This window comes from Acinonyx jubatus, chromosome A1 (genome assembly GCF_027475565.1).
Source record: "Acinonyx jubatus isolate Ajub_Pintada_27869175 chromosome A1, VMU_Ajub_asm_v1.0, whole genome shotgun sequence".
Lineage (NCBI taxonomy): Eukaryota > Metazoa > Chordata > Mammalia > Carnivora > Felidae > Acinonyx > Acinonyx jubatus.
Genome location: NC_069380.1, coordinates 16,083,802 through 16,103,739, shown reverse-complemented (window position 1 = coordinate 16,103,739; position 19,938 = coordinate 16,083,802). Strand labels below are relative to the sequence as shown.

The window sequence follows — 19,938 nt, the reverse complement described above, 5'->3', positions numbered from 1 at the left end:
AAGAAAGGACCTGCTGTCTGAAATATTCAGGGGATATCTTTACTGCATTCTTCCTGAAAGTTAGGAAAGTATGATGTAATCTTACTTTAACCATCTAAACATGGTTAGAGATGCCAAGGCTTGTGCAAAGGTCATGCCAACATTCTTTCTTGCTCTCCATTAAAAAAAAAAAAGAAAATCCTGTTTCGAAGCCTGGCTTTTTATCAGAAACATAACAGTGTCTCCTTTGTTATACTATATTAGCTTTTTTCCCCCAAGTAGCTTCATTTTCACAACCACATTTACATTTGTGCTCTGAAATAAATATAAATGCTAGCTGCTAGTTTCAAATAATCAAATAAATCAATAACATTGACAAGAGGAATGTCTGTTTTGCCATCTGCTTGCAGCTGCTAAAATTTCCAGAAGCATCTTTAGGACTCTTTGTATCAGTTGACAGAAATGCTTGTCTTCTCATTGAACAGTTGCTTTGCAGATTTGAAGGAAATAATTGGGCAGGTCTAATGATAAACATGAATTTCCTAAGTTTAAGATATTTTCCAAAATATATATTGGCTGAATAATATAGTGTTTTGTAGTCTTCCTTTCAGCTTCCATTTTCATGAGATTTTTAGATACTATTCAGAAAATGAGGATAGATTTTCCACTTTCAGAGATGTGCACAGTTATGATTCTTTTTTACTCTTGTTTCATTCTACCAACCATGTGAGAGATTTTTGTATAGAATAAATGATCTCCTGAAAAAACCTACTTTTTTGTTTTTAAAATATCAACTCACATAACCATATTGTTCAACTATCAGTTTAAATTGCAACTGATTATTTTGGAATTTTGTTCCATCTGGTGAACTGTCTATGGTAAGGCTAATCTTTGGTTCATATTAGCAAGTGTTATAGAAATTTTTGTTACTTTAACAATTTCCTCTTCTATTCACTATTTTACGTCAAGTCCTGTACTATCAATATTGGACCAATAAATATGTGTCTCAGTTTTTTAATCATGTATAATATATGCTAAAGCTAACCTGGAAACATTCTGAATCAGTCCTTTGGCATCCAAGTATTCAAATTTATTTATATGGGGATGTTAGTGAATAAATTATTTCAGAGGCCATGCTAGGAATTGCCTAAGGTTCCCATATAGTTTCCATATGTTTCTAATACCAACTATTCTTGAAATTATTTTGAAATTGAAGAACAATTTGAAATTGGCATTCCCCACTTAAATTTGTCCATGTCTTATCTGTCAACTATCTTTAAGTTAATATTCCATGCCAGAAACATTTCTTTCATTCGTGTTTCATATTTTACTGCATATATGGGTATGAATAAATAATGTTACATTGTACTTTTTAAATTGACATCAAGAAAATAGAGAAATAGGATTCTTTTTTTTTATTTTTTTTTAACATTTATTTATTTTTGGGACAGAGAGAGACAGAGCATGAACGGGGGAGGGGCCGAGAGAGAGAGGGAGACACAGAATCTGAAACAGGCTCCAGGCTCTGAGCCATCAGCCCAGAGCCCGATGCGGGGCTCGAACTCACGAACCGCGAGATCGTGACCTGAGCTGAAGTCTGACGCTTAACCAACTGAGCCACCCAGGCACCCCTGAGAAATAGGATTCTAAGATGACAAACAGGGCCACAAATCATGGATAATCACTTAATGGACCTGGCTTCAATTTGAAAAGCTTATTTACTTTTTAAGCTATATAAGATAATTTCTTATATCATTAATATTCTCCTTTTTTCTTTTATTGTAATTTCTATCATTCTAAGAAAACATGACCTTTCTCTTAAATATATTCTTTCATTTACTCATACTTCTTGAGTACAATTATCACAACTAGAAAAAAGCCAAAATAAAATATCTGAACTAGTTAATGCATGCTTAATTACTAAATTGCAAGGTAACCAGCTTATAAGTAATTATTTTAAATTGCATGACATGGAATTTATCAATTAAAAATTACAAAATGGTCTATATCTCCTCTTCAGTGATAATATTCCCCCATTTCCAATTTTTGTTTTGTGCATTCACCTTCATATTTCTATTGAGAGGAAACAGAGAATTATGTAAAATTTTAATTAAAAATATTACTGGGTGCCTGGGTGGCTCAGTCAGTTGAGTGTCTGACTTTGGCTCAGTTCATAATCTCACGGTTCGTGAGTTCAAGCCCCATGTCCGCTCGGTGCTCACAGCTCACAGCTCACAGAGCCTGGAGCCTGCTTCCGATTCTCTCTCTCTCTCTCTCTCTCTCTCTGCTCCTCCCCCACTCGTGCTCTGTTTCTCACTCTCTCTCAAAAATAATAATAAATAAAAATATTTTTTAAAATATATTACCTATGCTAGAATCTGAAGAACACCAGAAAATGTCAAATGGAATTTGATAAAATGAAGATCAGGATAATATTTTTAATAAAGTAAAAAAATAAAAGAAATTAGGTAGATGATTTCAGGTTACTATTTTCCCACAAAATATAGTAATTTATACAAAGTTGATTTGGATACATCTTTGCTGAATTTTCTGGTTTGTTGCCTTAATTATGCCTTATATAATTTAATAGACTTTGTTAACTATGAACAGAATAGCATTTTCTTGAATATTGTATTGTCTTTGAAAACAATACAATACATTGGACTAAATAAATTAAGGACTGTATTTAGTATGATAAAACTAATTACTGGCAATTCAAATGTAAAATAGCATTATTTTAGTTAGCAGAATAGCTTTCATTAATTGAAAGGGGTTAATATATTTCCTGATGTTTCTAGTTTCTAATAACCTTATACTAATAAACATTTCTGACCATTTATAGTTTACGAAATGATTCCCAACGCATCATTTTATTCGAGACTCACAACTAGCTTGTGAGTAGGTGTCAGGGATACTATATCCATGTTAAATAGTTGGAGAAACTGACACTTGAATTTGTTAAATTACTTGCTCAAAGTCACACATCCACCAAGTATAGAACTGGGAACCATAAACCCCATTTTTCTGCCTCAAGATCCTGGAACTTTTCTATAATGCCATGACGTTGTATAGAGAAATCAAAGTAATGTAAATAACTTGATATCAGGAAATAAACAATTCTAGAGTCTCAAAAATCATCACAGTAAGTGGTATGTTTCTGCTAAGATTATAACAAAATGAATTCTATGTAGTTCCCCATTTTAATATTAATTTTCTTCTGACCTACAGGACAGTGTTATATGAATGTTGCCCTGGTTATATGAGAATGGAAGGAATGAAAGGCTGCCCAGCAGGTAAAATTTCAATTACTGAAATAAATGAGGAGCTTGTCTTGTGTGAAGAAAGAGATTTGAGGTAGCTTAGCCTGTAGAGAACCCAATTTTGTGTATGAGTGCATGTGCGTTTGTGTGTATGTGTGTGTGCATTTAGCACCATAATAAATCCAAGATAAACCACCAATATCTTTGTGTTAATCATGAATTTGTCATGGTGATAAAGTATTAAAACCTACTGCTCATGCATTGAATGTTAGACCAAACAATAGGAGCTTGGTCGTAACTTCAAATTAGTTCAATTTTCCTTCAAGAATGAAAATCCTCTCTACAAAATCCTTGTCTTTGAATTTGTTTACAAACATGGAGTGGACTAGTTGGAAAGGCATAATCTCTAATTGAACAGCTCTGATCTTATAACATCCCTCATATTGAAAGCTGGTTTCCTATAACTGCCAACTGGAGAAAAAAGTTAATCTATTTCCTCTTTGAAACAACTTTGAAAAAACGTTCATATATTTAATACCAATCATCACATACTTCCTCCACTATCCTCCTTTCCCCAACAGACTCTTCTCTGGGCTAAGCATCCCCAGTTCTTCTAATATAACATAAACTTTGGAGCTGTCACCATCATGGACACCAACACATAAAAAGCCTCTAGTCCAGTCATCTTTTTTCTGAATCTGATCCCAGACTGGTGTCTGCAATCTATGTGGGTCCCAGCATCTGAGAGAATATCATCAAGACAAATTCTTCACTTTTGGGGGCCCCTGAACTTTGGTTACTATCATTGGTAACCACATGCTATCATCAGCTCCTAATGAATTCATGATCAGTTAAAAATTGATTACAGTTCTTTCTATCGAGTTGGGTATTTCTCTAGGATTTGTTTTTCAACTTCGAGTCTGGCCTGACTATGAATACTATCAAGTCAGCTCTTTTTCTAGGATTTATATTTTCAGCTTGGGCGTAAAGATATACATGGAACTCTGTTACATTTAACTTGTTAATCTTGACTCATTTTCCTCATCCTTTTGGGGTCTTTTAAATTCTGATTTTATAATTTGATTATTAATTGTGTCACCCAGTCTTGATGTATTCACAAATGTAATAACCACTTCTCCTATGGTATTATTCAAATAAGATAGGGTCAAAAAATGAATAAATAGGCTGTACCAACTTTCAGGTTGATATTCATATATTAATATTTCTTCTGAAGTTCAGGAAAAATACTCTGGAAGTGTTAGATACTTCCATCTATTTCCTTCCTGAAATTATGCTGAAAAGAAGCAGGTCTACGTATTTCTTTTAGAAATCCAAATCTGTAAAAATTAATAACCCAATACCTAACAATATTATACCATTTAAGAGCCTTAAGCCAACATAAAAGAAAATATTACCTTTGGCCATTCTTTTAGTGAGAAGTGAAGAGCATATTCTTCTGTTCAGTGAATCAGAAATATTTATTGATACTTATAATTGAACTATTATTGACATAAGAGGAGTCAAACCTACATAGAGTGTTATACCAAGATGATAATTTAAAATTCATTTTCCCTCAACATGAAAGATATATGAAATAATAGTTTTCAGTGGTGTTTTATCATCTAGCACTCCAGTGACAATCTTTGTATAAAACTGATCATTCATGCAGAGAATTTTATTGCTAAAATTTTCAGTTAAATGTATTGAGGAACTTAGTATAAAGTTCAAATGATTGTGAAATAATATTCTTGAAATATTATTCTAAGACCTTGATTTCTTGATTATTTCAGTTATGCCTATTGACCATGTTTACGGCACTCTGGGCATCGTGGGAGCCACCACAACACAACGCTATTCTGATGTCTCAAGACTGAGGGAAGAGATTGAAGGAAAGGGATCATTTACTTATTTTGCACCGAGTAATGAGGCTTGGGACAACTTGGATTCTGTAATTCACTATTTTTATTAATATAATTATTTTTATTGTAGTTATTGCATTTGAATGGATTTATTAACTTGGAAATTAATAGAAATTTTATATCTTTTTATAATAGATACATGAGGATACATAAGAGGATGAGTTACTAAATGTAAGGAGTAAAGTATTTTAATACATCCATAAGTGGAATAACTTACCCAGTAGGTTCATAGACCAATTAAGAAAGGGAAAACCAAGAGTGGACTGAACTGGTGTTTGTCATTATTCTATTTTACTCCTATCCTCTTTCTTTTTTGATGGGAAGCGATTTATTGAGTTTGAGATGACATATCGAATAGAACAGTAAGTTAAGAAGCCTAGTGGAATTTAAAATTTATTATAAAGGCATATTCTAGAGATGCAATTAATTACTTTTAATTATATGTAAATATATATGGCTGCTCAGACATTGATATATGTATATATGTGTAGGAATATTTAAATGAAATATTGTAAATAATGCATTTGATTTTCACATTTTTGTGCATAATCTGCTTTATAATACACTAAATTTCTAATCTGTAAAATTAGTATGGAAATATATTTCTACTTTCTATTTGATATGAAGTTGAATTGATAATTACCACTCGAGTCAAATATTTAGTAAAACTTAGGCAGATTCCTCTAGATATTATCTTGCTACATTAACTGTATGTTTAATTGCTTGCGATATGGAACTCTCTCTTCTGGTTGTCTTTGACCTCATCTCTTAACCACCTTTCTGGTTCTTTTTGCTGACTCCTCTTCTTCCTTCCTTAAGAATGGGTCTTATTAAAGTCTCTACTAGGAATTAGACTCTGTTCTTTATATATACTTCTGATGACTTCAACGATGACTTTAGCGTGTATAACCATGAAATCTGTTTCTGTAGTTGCTCTCCTTGGAAACCCAGGAGAGTATTTCTAATGTCCATTTTAATATCTCCCCTTAGATACACTGCTGCATCTTTAAACACAAAGGTATCTAAGAGAATGCTATTTTCTTTCTTCACATAAACATTTGCTTTTCTTCTGGCTTCCCCCAGTCTCCCCCCCATAATTGGGAGTATCAATCTTAGTATTCAGGCTTGAAAATTGTTAGTCATCTTATTTCTGTTCTAATTCTTACAAACTATTATTAGTTACCTATATCTCAAGTTTCATCCTCCTAATTGATACCTCCTTTATGCTATGCATTATCACTATATTAACCTTCCTAAAGCCCAGTTTAAACATTATATTCCAATGCCACAAAATCTTCGGTGGCCCTTTGTTGCCAGTTTAGTTTATACTTTAGTCAGGCATTAAAGTCTTCCACATTATTGTCCCACATACTTTTCTAAAATTCTTTCTTAATATTATCTAAGAAAGATAAAAGTATGTGCTAACCAAACTGGACAACATCTGCTCTCCCAACTTTTACCCTGTGTCAGCAACTGGACTTAGAATGATCACCACCATTCTTACCCTGTCTACCCTTCAAGATCTATTACCAAACCTTGAATAGCTGCTCTTCCTCATTTGACCCCTAGCAGCATTTTTTTCTCCTTCTATTCTTTATATTACTATGTTTATTTTTTTTTAACATTTATTTATTTTCAAGAGACAGAGGGAGACAGAGTGTGAGTGGGGGAGGGGCAGAGAGAGAGGGAGACACAGAATCATAAGCGGGCTCCAGGCTCTGAGCTGTCAGCGCAGAGCCCAATGTGGGGCTCGAACCCACTAACCATGAGATCATGACCTGAGCTGAAGTCAGACGCTTAACCAACTGAGGCAGGCGCCCCTTACTATGTTTATTTTTAACTGCCCCTATATCATAAGTACCTTAAAGATAGAGACTTTCCCATAGAGCCATATACAGTATCATGTAATATAGGATATACATATGTTACACATATATAGGATATATATTGGATTAAAAAAAAGGTACAGTATGGTTGAATTCTTGAATTTGATATGAAATAAACATAACATCCTCATTAAAATTTAAATGTTGTACAAAAATATAATGCCATTTTTGTTTTGTTTTGTTTACCATTTAAAATATTTCAAATGTCTGATAATTTCATATTGCTCTAAGCCTTTAATTTACATCAAGTTTGTCTCCCCATCAATATCTTTATTTAAAAAAATTTTTTGTCACTATAAATGTCCAAGCACTCTATCAGATTCAGGAGCCTTAACTCAGTACCTGAATTTACAAAATTACTTAATCAATTGAAATAATATAATTTTAATTATGTTGATTTGATTTGATCATCTGGGAAATGCAATAAGAAAGTAACAAGAGAGTAAGAAATAGTGTGATTATAAGTATTTTAATGATGAACCTCAATAAAATAAACTTCTACTATTTCAATTTTTCCTAGGATATCCGTAGAGGTTTGGAGAGCAATGTAAATGTTGAATTATTGAATGCTTTACATAGCCACATGGTTAATAACAGAATGTTGACCAAGGACTTAAAAAATGGCATGATTATTCCCTCAATGTATAACAATTTGGGACTTTTCATTAACCATTATCCTAATGGGGTAAGTTTCCTTAATAAAAAGTACATTTCTGAGTAATAGCACCCTTAATTTTTTCTATACCTTTTTATAATGTTCACAGAAACAGTAAAATGTTAGTGACTGTAAGTACTATATTATGCCTTTTCCCCACATTTATAGCATGTAAATTTCTAATTCAGTGGCTGATTTCTACTAGAGAGTGATTGTGAGGAAGAAATTAAATTCACAGTTGACTGATAGCAGACTTAGATGTTCTTAATAAAGGAGATTTTACTAGTTGATGTGTTTTAAAAATAACAACCTAAGAAAAAATAGTAAATAAGAGTTTACAAAGAATAATCACAGAATAAGTATTCCTTTATTCATCCTCTACCTACTGTACTGATTTATGTTCTTGTGTATTTAGAGAAGAGTCTTTGTGGGAAACTTCCAGCAGAGTCATAGGGCTCTTTCAACAAATTTCCAGGGATGAAAAGGGTCAACAGTGAGGCAATAATTAGGAAATCGCTGCAGTAGAACTGATTATATTTGTTCAATAATTATTTCTCTCAGAACTTATTTTAGGACTGATAGACTTTTTTTAATGTAACTCATTGATCTGCATTTGAAATAGTTTATGACTATGTCTATAAAGGGAAGAGAAGGAAAAAAAGCAATAACTCAAATGAAAAAAAATGCTTCTTTTGCCTTAGTTTCTAGATTTGTTGAGTGTAACTGGATAGGGTTTTCAACTGGTCCTATTTCCTCTTAGTTTCTTTTTTAGAACAATATATGTCTTCATCCTCAACATTTACATTTAGAATGTTGGTTCCTTCATGTTACATTTACTAGCAGAAATGAAAAATAATGGCCTTGCAGTCTCAGTGGTCAATGGACGGCTCTGATTTCTGCACTTGGATTTTCCCAAATAATTATAGGTTGTCACTGTTAACTGCGCTCGAATCATCCATGGGAACCAGATTGCAACAAATGGTGTTGTACATGTCATTGATCGTGTCCTTACGCAAATTGGTACCTCAATTCAAGACTTCATTGAAGCAGAAGATGAACTCTCATCTTTTAGAGTAAGTATAAGAAATAACAGCAGATTGCCTTGGACCATTGAAACATCTTTCTCTCTCAGCGTCTAACCATAAAATGCTATTTTAAAACTCTGGCAGAAATATAACAAATGTGTTTCTTGAAATGAAAAGACTTTTATTTTACACGGAAGAAATCATCTCCTATGACATCATCATATTTATTTGGACACGACAGATAAAGAATGGTTAGTTATGTGCCCATAGTGTATTTGGTGTATTTAGTATGTGTCCATCTCAGTTACATGTACTGCTGGATATTGCTACAGTCAAACAAGCATGGGCAGAATTCCCATTATTACAAAAAAAGTTGGAAAGGACATAGTTGGTTGTGTCAAAAAATGTTTTAAAGATCTAGCAAGAACAAACTTCTATAGTTTTCTATAGAATCAGCTCCTTGCATCAGCCTAGGTGAAGTGTGTTGTCATTTGCCTTTGGATTTGCAGTGTGCAAGCCTCTAAAAAGCATGTTTGTGTTTCAGGCAGCTGCTATCACATCTGATATTCTGGAGGCCCTTGGAAGAGATGGTCACTTCACTCTCTTTGCTCCCACCAATGAGGCTTTTGAGAAGCTTCCACGAGGTGTCCTAGAAAGGATCATGGGAGATAAAGTGGCTTCTGAAGGTACTAAAAATGTCCTCCTCTTTGAGAACCCTCCCAGAATTCCAAGAAGAAAAGAGAAAAAAAAAAAAAAAAAGATTGAGTCATGCCAAGATTATCAGCTTTTATAAGCAAAGGCAAAGAAACACTTTTGTTCATAAGGTGGACTCTCAAAATCTTAAAAGAAAACAAAGCCCTTGAAAGAGTAGGCAGAGTAATTAAATAATGAATTTAAAAGATAAGAATATCCTAAAGATCACATTCCTTTTGTACTGCTTTCAAGTAAATAAATAGCAGGCATTAAAAAGGATTTAGCCATTGTTGAAAATAAATATTAGATCATCAAATTTTAATATCATATATGTATTATGTGATGCTTTTCATTTTAAATTTATGCTAAAAGATATCATTGAGTTGAGAAAACTTCATGGTTCTCTTTGGCCATTACTTATTTGATACACAGAATTTGCCTTCTTTCTAATCTCCCTTTCTATTTTCAAATAGATTTTACATTGTGAGTAGTACATTTAACTTAGCCTCTCCCAAAATATATTTTGACTGATTTAAAATGAAAAACTTGGATGATGCAGATATGGATAGAATACAGTTGAGGCATTAAAATTCCTTCAGGTATCTTCCAAGAAATCATCTTCATTTTGTCTACTCTCCAGATGTTTTCTTTAGGGAATGATTTGTCTTACCCTACTAATCTCCCGCTACTAATGTCTTTACAAATTATATGTAGACATTCTGTTATGAGTGGCTAAGGCAAGAGGTTGCTTGGGCACTTAGGAACAGTTATCACAAATAAATACAGGCCTTTTGAAAGGAGCAACTCTTCTTTTTTTCACATCAGAAATTACTTTCTTATGACAGTGAAAAGTTTCTCTAACACATTTTCTAGTGCTACACAAATCATTTCACACAACTGACCTCTTCTTCCTACTGAGCTGAGCTATTTCTATTGTATAGTTAATGGAAGAAGCTTTCCTAGAACATAAACAGAATTTAAAAATCTTCAGCCAATACTTAGGTCTTATATGTATTTTATTTTTTAGGAATAATTAGTTCCACAGTGAAACACATCTCTTAAGGGTTAAGTGCAGTTTCTCTTGATCTAAAAACTTGCTGTTTTTAATTTATTCTCCAGCCCTCATGAAGTACCACCTTTTGAACACCCTCCAGTGTTCTGAGGCAATTATGGGAGGAGCAGTCTTTGAGACTCTGGAAGGCAACACCATTGAGATAGGATGTGACGGTGACAGTATAACAGTAAATGGAATCAAAATGGTGAACAAAAAAGATATCGTGACAAATAATGGTGTTATCCATTTGATTGATCAGGTCCTAATTCCTGATTCTGGTGAGCAACAGTTTCATATTCTTCTACCTACTACTGTTTACCAATTATGATGCCTCAAGAATAAGTCTATGAAAAATGAATGTGTAGTATAAGGAATGGTATGTGAAGCACAGATACAAAATAGTGAACTGAGTACTAAAATAGGTAGCTTGTTAATCACAGGCATTCCATGCATGGAACATCAGCTTTCCAGAGTTTCTAACACTTAATAATTTATCAAGGGTCTCAAAGTACCATGGTTTTTCCTGAAAACAGAGGGAAAGATATAACCAAATGGTCAGCTTTGGATAAATGAAAGAACTATGGCATTCGCAACAGCAGAGAGAGGAGGAAGATGAGGAATAGAGAATTAAAGACAATGAAAAGTAAGAAGCCAGAAAGATATTTTCTTTTTGAAATTTTCTGTATCAACCCCAAAAAAGGGAATCTGGAACTATTACTAAGGAAGGGCAGACCATCTTATCACATTGTGATTGCAGTACATAGCTTATAGAAAACAGCCAAGAATTGATTTACTGACTTCAGAATGATGATAATAACAATGATGACATTGTTGGGATGGTGACGGTTTCCTTTACAGCTAAACAAGTTATTGAGCTGGCTGGAAATCAGCAAACCACTTTCACAGACCTTGTGGCCCAACTAGGCTTGGCATCTGCTTTGCGGCCAGATGGAGAATATACTTTGCTGGCCCCTGTGAATAATGCGTTTTCAGGTATGTACTGGATACTGTCATTCCTACTCTCCCACCACCCCCCACCAACCTTCACGCACCGTTTTCCTTCACCATGATTGTCTGCATTAAGGAATAATAGACATTCTACAAGGTGCTGGTTATTACTTTATTGACTACACATCATTAGCACTACGTCGTCTCTGTTAAAATGTCCTTCATTTCAAAACGTTTCATTAGAATAGATAATAGCCTACAGGGAGTGAAAGTTTTTGATAAAGGATGTTCAGTTATTCTATGACTCTAATCATGTTTCCAGCACACATAAGGTATGTATTAATAGACCTTAAGAAAAATAAATCTGATTTGTTTATTTAACACCAACATAATATTTAAGAAAAAATAAGTATATTTTCCATCTCAAAATTTGATGTGAGGTGTCAAATTATAAATAAATAAAAGCAAGAGACTATTTATTATCACTTTCATATTATGATGTAAACTATTATTATAAGTATTTTATCTAAGAGCTGCTAATCAAGGATGGTGTTTAGATTAATGCAACCTGCCACTTTTTCCAGAAAAGTGATTTCATAAAGATGTATTTAAATTATAAGGCAAAATTGAGTAGTTAAAAAGCAAGCATTATTTTTAAAATATTTTTTGAAATGCTAAATTGTGGTACATAGTGTTATTAACAAAAAATTCAAATTCCTAGAAATACTATTATTCCTCTTTGTAATAACTATATCCACATGTGTTGACATTAACCCACATTTAAGAGAGTGTATGTATTTTGATTTTCTCTTCAGAGGTAAATATAAATTTATAAATGATTCATCCATAGTCTTTCATGTGATTAATGTATATCAAATTCTCAGAAAAAATCTTGGCCAATATTAGAGCTTACCTTTCGCCAATGACCACACAACACTATGTAGCCCTTACAGAGGTGGAGTCCATCGTTTGGACTCCTCTGAATGATGTTATCAAATCAATGTTATCATCAAATGATGTTCATTTGATGGAATATCTCACAGAGTTCCTAACTGGTGCATAGAATTCATAGCCTTGAGCAGTTAGTTGACTCATATACGTTTTAAGCGCAGAATCCACAATATGGATAGTATTAGGGATTTCCCATTTTCATGATTTTCTCTTACCAGGAGGAATTTTAATGCTTTCTAATTAATCCTTGTCCTCGTGAATTTATTTATAGATGATACTCTGAGCATGGATCAGCGGCTTCTTAAATTAATTCTGCAGAATCACATACTGAAAGTAAAAGTTGGGCTTAATGAGCTTTACAATGGACAAAAACTTGAAACCATTGGAGGCAAACAGCTCAGAGTCTTTGTCTATCGAACAGTAAGTAAATCAGGAAAATATAAGACATCCACATTGGCCTAAATGTCAAATGACATGTCCTTGTCTAAGAATGGTATTATAATGAATGTTTCTAGAACTTTATTAATGTGGTTTTATAATAGTAAATATTCAGAGGAGGATCAGGGAACTGAGTAATGTATGAAAAGACTGTGAAGAAAGGACACAAACAGTGCAATGTAATAATAAATCATATAATTTGAGTTTGTTTCATTACAAATAACTTTATGTTCTAAGGCATTTATTATTTCAATTCTAGAAATCACTAAAAGTTCTCTAAAGCAAGCTTTTGATTTATGAAGTCTTGTGCAGTTTACAAGGTAACTTTTTATAGACACATAAAGATCTCTGATGTCTATAAAATGGCTCTGACATATTTTTTCTGAGGGAAAATTTCTAGAAAGTATTACTAATGAAGATTACAATTCAACTAGAAGTGCTGTTCAATTTCTGTCCAGGTAACAAATGCATCTACAGCTCAAAGGTTTCATAGGAAGTCAAGCATTACCTGATAGGGCGCACAGCAGCTGCTCACTATGGCTCCACAATTCCATGACACATATTTTACAGGCTGCAGAAAATGGGCTGCATATACATATATTTGTTCAAAAACACTACCAAATAAATTGATAGGGACTCGCAGTCAGGAAAATATAATAAATATTTGTGAAGATCACAAAAGGCACTGAAGTCAGGAATAAAGAAGGTCCTAAAGAGTTAAAGGGCAAAAGTTTCTTAAAGGGGGTGTGGAAGAATGGTTAGAACCTGGAGAAGAATGATGAAAGATGTAGGCATGGAATTCTATGGAATTTTTGTGACTTCCTGATGAAACTATTTCCTGGTGAATTTTTGTTATTTCTTGATGATGATACATAGAGTAGCCTAGCTAGTAACTGACCGAATAAGAAGTGTGAGATCAGATTGTGCCAGACCATAAAAACAGAACTGAGATGCTGTTTCTTCCAGTCACAGAGGTCAGAAGACCTCTTAGAAGAGTCATTCCAGAAACTCAACTATGCAACTACTTCCACTTAGGACATCTCGATTAAGGAAATGTACAGCTGTGTCTTTCTTTTTTTTGCTAGGCTGTCTGCATTGAAAATTCATGCATGGTGAGAGGAAGCAAACAAGGAAGAAATGGTGCCATTCACATATTCCGAGAGATCATCAAACCAGCAGAGAAATCCCTCCATGAAAAACTAAAACAAGATAAACGCTTTAGGTAAGCCTATTAATTTCATTTACACACACACACACACACACACACACACACACACACACACACACACGAGAGAGAGAGAGAGAGAGAGAGAGAGCAAGAATTATTAACATAGTTTTGTTTCATAGTATTCCAAAAGGCATTCAGTATTCAATAATACTGAACGTAGAATTTACAGTAAGAAGTCCATGCAAATGTTTTCAAAACTGAAATATGTTAACACTATTTTACTTCCTAGTTCACCATAATATGATTTGGTGAGTGAAACAATTTAATAGATTGACTTATTCCTTGCAAATTTTTTTTGTATTTAAGTTTTTAAATTTTTTTTTAATTTTTTTTAACGTTTATTTATTTTTGAGACAGAGAGACAGAGCATGAACAGGGGAGGGTCAGAGAGAGGGAGACACAGAATCTGAAACAGGCTCCAGGCTCTGAGCTGTCAGCCCAGAGCCCAATGCGGGGCTCAAACTCACGGACCGCGAGATCATGACCTGAGCCGAAGTTGTCCGCTTAACCAACTGAGCCACCCAGGCGCCCCAAGTTTTTAAATGTTAAAATCATTAATAATTATTAATAATTAAAATAATAAATATTTCATTAATAAGTATTTTATTAATAAACATTAAATATTTAATTTTAAAAAATGATATTATATACTAGCCCAAAACTAGTTTGTAGAATTTTAAATGAAAACTACATGCTTTTTTGTTATAAAGTGTGACCTTATTAAGTTTTATAGGATAAAAACCACGTTTAGGAAATTAAACAAAAATTTTTTTAATGTTTATTTATTTTTGAGAGAGAGAGAGGGAGAGAGAAAGAGAACATGAATAGGGGAGGGGGAGAGAGAGAGGGAGACACAGAACTCGAAGCAGATTCCAGGCTCTGCACTGTCAGCACAGACCTGACATGGGGCTCAAACCCACGAACTGTCAGATCATGACCTGAACCAAAGTTGGACGCTTAACTGACTGAGCCACTCAGGCACTCCCCGAGTTTAGGAAATTTTAAAAACCATATGTATATTTAAATAATTTCCCCCTGATTAAACTTTCTTAACAGGTGAACTGCATCTGAACTATGAAAATGTATGAACACTTTCTCATGCTTTCCAGAATATATGGATGCTATTTTATTCCATGCATTGTGGGTGAGCATACCTAAATCTAAATCTAACAGAATAAATATACATATCTTTCCTGCTTAGCATTTTCCTCAGCCTACTTGAAGCCGCAGACCTGAAAGAGCTCCTGACACAACCTGGAGACTGGACCTTATTTGTCCCAACCAATGATGCCTTTAAGGGAATGACAAATGAAGAAAAAGAAATTCTGATTCGTGAGTAAAAGTGGATACCAGATATTTGTCCTTTGTGTTCAGGATCTCATTTCTTCCTCAAGCATTCCTGCACAGAAGTCAGCCTCAAAAATGTCCCCACTTTAATATTCATGCCTAGCATTAGTTTCCTTTAATTCCACATGGAATATACGGAAAGTCACTCATTAATGTTCTTAATTACATTGGTAATTACATTACATTAGCAGTTGCTTGCCGTCATGTTGTTGACCTAGATGTTCACTTATGCTGTTTCTATTCGAGTCCACACAACTAGGTGACAAGGAAAGAAACAATTACAATTCCAAAAATAATTTGATTTTTTTCCTCCCAGTAAGTTGGCTAATATTTTGATTGAACAGACTGAAGTGACTGTTTTGACATGGCATTCGTTGATAGCAACTTGAAGGAACAATGAAATGATGGGAAATCACAGTGTGGAAAAACTAAAGACAAAGAAATATTTTTATCCTTAGTTTTTCTAGTATCAAATTATCGAAAAATATGACACGTTATAAATAAATATATATATTTCCCTCCAGGAGACAAAAATGCCCTTCAAAACATCATCCTTTATCACCTGACACCAGGAGTTTTCATTGGAAAGGGATTCGAACCTGGTGTTACTAACATTCTGAAGACCACACAAGGAAGCAAAATCTATCTGAAAGGAGTGAGTTCTCTAGAATGAATTTATGATAGCATTCACTTATTGTTCAATTATCTTCATGTTAATTTTTCATTAAATTTCTCACTGATGTTATCCCCTGTTTTGATAGGTAAATGATACACTTCTGGTGAATGAAGTGAAATCAAAAGAATCTGACATCATGACAACGAATGGTGTCATTCATGTTGTAGATAAACTCCTCTACCCAGCAGGTTGGTAATTACTGAACTCACTAGTGGGCTACATCTTTTTCAATAGAAGCGTATATTTGTATTTCAAATGCTCTTATCAATATTAATTTAATATTCCTCTTCATAGACACACCTGTTGGAAATGATCAGCTACTGGAAATCCTTAATAAACTGATCAAATACATCCAGATTAAGGTACAGAACATTATTGGATTTGTTCCTAAACAGATATTGCAGGTTTTACATAAAAGACTAGAAATGTATACATGAGTAGCTTAGATGTACCCTGGACTTGGACCGCTCTTTGTTGATTATGTGCCACTGGCTCACCCGTGAGTAAATGAGATAATTTCTTTATGGTTTTATGCTACAAATATCTCTGAAACCTACTTGGGCTCAAGCACTGTATTAACTATAATGGGAAATGTTAAGCTGAATCAGAGATGTCCCTTTATTTAAAAAATACAGTCCAGTTGGAAAGAAAAGAAATGCAGATAAAAAATACTATAATCTTTCTATCACCAAATGCCTTTGCTACAGAATATAAGGGAAAGAGAAAGTATGTACTTGTAAAAAAATTATCACTAATCACAGTAGTTAAAGGCAAAAAAGTATTTTCCCCCTTTATCCTTATAAAGTCAAAGTATCAGAAAACATATGAAATATTATTTAATAAACATTTAACTTTGGATTAACTATTCCATAATTTTTAAGACTCTTGAGTAACACCTTCAATAATTTTTATGCCATCTGACCCAATAGCAGGAGATTGTAAAATGGTTTATATGAAGACTTCATTTCTATTAAATGTAATGATACCTTCACTATTTTCACTTTAGTAAGAAAGTGGTGCCATAATTTTGTTAATAAAACTACTAATTTCATGTTACTAAATACAAGTGTATTTATTTTCAGTTTGTTCGTGGTAGCACCTTCAAAGAAATCCCCATGACTGTCTACAGTAAGTACATAATGAATATTTGTCATATACAAGTGACAAGATGTAAAAAAAAGAAAACACAATATTGACTTTGTACTTGGAAATTATTGATAATCTGGTATTTAGAATTCCAAACAATGGCAAATTTCATCCCACTTGACACAGGCTTAAGGTCTGGATGAGACCTCTCAGCCAGAGCCATTACCATTCAGCCTCTATGGACCACTTTCCCATTCATCTGAGAAACAAGAATGATAGGATATGGGAATAGCAGTAAAATATAATTGCTAGCATGGAAAAAAAAAAGACATACAAACATACGAAGAGGAGAGACAGCCAAAAGGCATTCCAGAGCTATCTGAAAATTCAGATGTATGGACACAGAAGTAACACTGCTGAAGGATTTGTAGTTCATTCCACCCTCAAGCCATCAGCTTTCTAAGGGCACGGTGGGAGGGGTGTGCCAAAGAATCCTAATGTTTATGAATTGGCAGTTCAAAAACTCTCCCCATCCAAAAGTGGATGGGGAGAAATCCAAATCCAAAAATTGGTCTTTGCCAGGCAATAAACCTAAGTTCCTAGATTCCAAGGTTCTTTTATCCCTGACTTTACCAGATTATCAAAATTAAACCTCTACTACTTAACAATGGTAAAGGGCATTTCATTCTCATAACTGTTAACGTGTAGTATTCTTTTTCCAATGTGCTTTTTTCGTCATTTGTCTTTTTTCTTTCCTTTGTTGTAGCTTTCAGAGCAGAAATTCTTTTCATTTTGTTTTGGCTCTACAATTAAACACTCAAAATGCACCAGTAGTTAAAGGATTACTTCAATTCCCACATTTACCCTGGCTAGAAAATAACTCCATTTTATACTGTGATCATTCTGTTATTTAATAAAAAAAATTCCTTAAGATTTACACTAGATATGGAAAAAGAATAAAGAAAATGTGAGGAGCAAAACAAAATGTCTGCTGATTTCAATGATGTAATAATAACACATGCAAATCCAGTATCAGGCCAGCTCAGCACTGTTTGAGGATGGAGCTGGAATAGCTATGATTCAACCTGGTATAAATTCCAGTATGGAAGTATACAATCTTGTATATATTCTGTAACAAGTTAAAGAATCATTATGGGCTCTATTCATCAGAAATGTTATGTCATCTTTCTCACTAAAGATGTATAACTATACTACATTTCTTTACCTTTCCTACTTTATCCATTAAAGGTCCACTACTTTCTACATGTGCCAATGCAGTATTTTGCTTAGAGTGAGCCACAAGCTTATAATTCCTTTATTTTCCTCTCTTAAAATTGGATCCTCACTCACAGAAAATACGTTACGATTTACGAAAATATGTAAGTCGAATACACCTTGTCTACCTACTCAAAGCTCTTGAAACTGCTCAGAGATTTGCATTCTGATGCCAGATGTTTCTTTAACTCCTCCCCACATGGGAATGCTGCTATTTAGAAGTGTCCCTCAAATAGAGGTGGAGAATAATTAAAACTAAGATTCCATTTTTATGTTCCTTTATTGACTTGTCTCTAAAATTTCTTTGATTTCCTTGCTATATATTATTCTTATCCCCAAAATATCATAGTTTTCAATTGTATGGGGAAAAAATTCTCTTTAGTATATGTTGCCAAATACATAACATTTGAGGTACAGCAGAATAAAATCAGTATTTGATCCTCAGCCCAGGACTTGTCAAAACTATTTAAGTCTTCAGTCAAGCAAGATTGAAACAAAGCTACCAACCTATAGCAACATCCCATACTTTGAGTCCCACTTGAAAATTTATGCTAAAAGTAATTAACCCATTTTGATAGTAGCAGCAGAGACCTCTGTGGATTTAGTTTTCATGGAAAGGTTTCCTGTGGCAAGACCACTTGTGGGATCAGTAATTAGATGCATAGATTTGATATATTTTAGAGCTTCATAATTTAAGATTTCAAGATATAAAATTTGATATGACTGAAACATAGTCACAATTAAGGTCTGGAACTCATAGGAATTTTTAAAAGTTGACACAGCTAAACATTTCAGAAACCAAAGGTGAGAATGTGACAGAAACCCAAATTGTGCTAACATCTCATCTCTAATGTGTCAACACAATCTGTTATAATTGCAGTTAGCTTTAGTGTGGCCCACTATCTAATGGAGCCGTCATTAAAAAAAAAAAAAAAAAAACATTTTTAATGTTTATTTATTTTTAAAATTTATTTTTAATGTTTATGTATTTTTGAGAGACAGAGAATGAGCAGGGGAGGAACAGAGAGAGAGGGAGACACAGAATCCGAAGCAGGCTCCAGGCTCTGAGCTGTCAGCACAGAGCCGGACGCGGGGCTCAAACTCACGAGCTGTGAGATCATGACCTGAGCCGAAGTCAGCTGCTCAACTGACTGAGCCACCCAGGCGCCCCTAATGTTTATTTATTTTTGAGAGAAAGAGAGAGACAGACAGAGAGTGAGTTGGGGTGGAGGGGGTTAGAGAGAGAGGGAGACACAGAATCTGAAGTAGGTTCCAGGCTCTGAGCTGTCAGCACAGAGCCCAACACCGGACTTGAACCCACAAGCTGTGAGATCATGACCTGAGCTGAAGTCAGAAGCTTAACTGACTGAGCCACCCAGGCACCCCTAATGGAGCCATCTTTTAAGGTTTCTAAGTAGAAATGACAAAAGCCAGTAGCTCTGGTTGTATGGCTCCAGAGGCACATTTCCAGTTAATCTGTACAAAAAAAAAAAAAAAAAAGGCAACCAAATAGTTTGC

At 34.0% G+C, this 19,938-nt stretch overlaps 1 protein-coding gene across 7 annotated transcripts in view; it reads left to right on the top strand.

Annotated features, from left to right (window-relative positions):
• Positions 1-19,938, top strand: part of POSTN (periostin) — a 35,463-nt gene that overhangs the window by 3,209 nt on the left and 12,316 nt on the right. For all 7 annotated transcript variants that reach the window (XM_015070949.3, XM_015070948.3, XM_015070945.3 and 4 more), the window contains exons 3-16: positions 3,208-3,272; positions 5,030-5,187; positions 7,565-7,729; positions 8,626-8,772; positions 9,269-9,410; positions 10,537-10,749; positions 11,330-11,464; positions 12,642-12,790; positions 13,894-14,030; positions 15,238-15,368; positions 15,908-16,038; positions 16,145-16,247; positions 16,354-16,421; positions 17,142-17,187. In XM_015070949.3, coding sequence (XP_014926435.1) covers positions 3,208-3,272; positions 5,030-5,187; positions 7,565-7,729; positions 8,626-8,772; positions 9,269-9,410; positions 10,537-10,749; positions 11,330-11,464; positions 12,642-12,790; positions 13,894-14,030; positions 15,238-15,368; positions 15,908-16,038; positions 16,145-16,247; positions 16,354-16,421; positions 17,142-17,187 — 1,790 coding nt within the window. The remainder of the gene's footprint in view (positions 1-3,207; positions 3,273-5,029; positions 5,188-7,564; positions 7,730-8,625; positions 8,773-9,268; positions 9,411-10,536; positions 10,750-11,329; positions 11,465-12,641; positions 12,791-13,893; positions 14,031-15,237; positions 15,369-15,907; positions 16,039-16,144; positions 16,248-16,353; positions 16,422-17,141; positions 17,188-19,938) is intronic.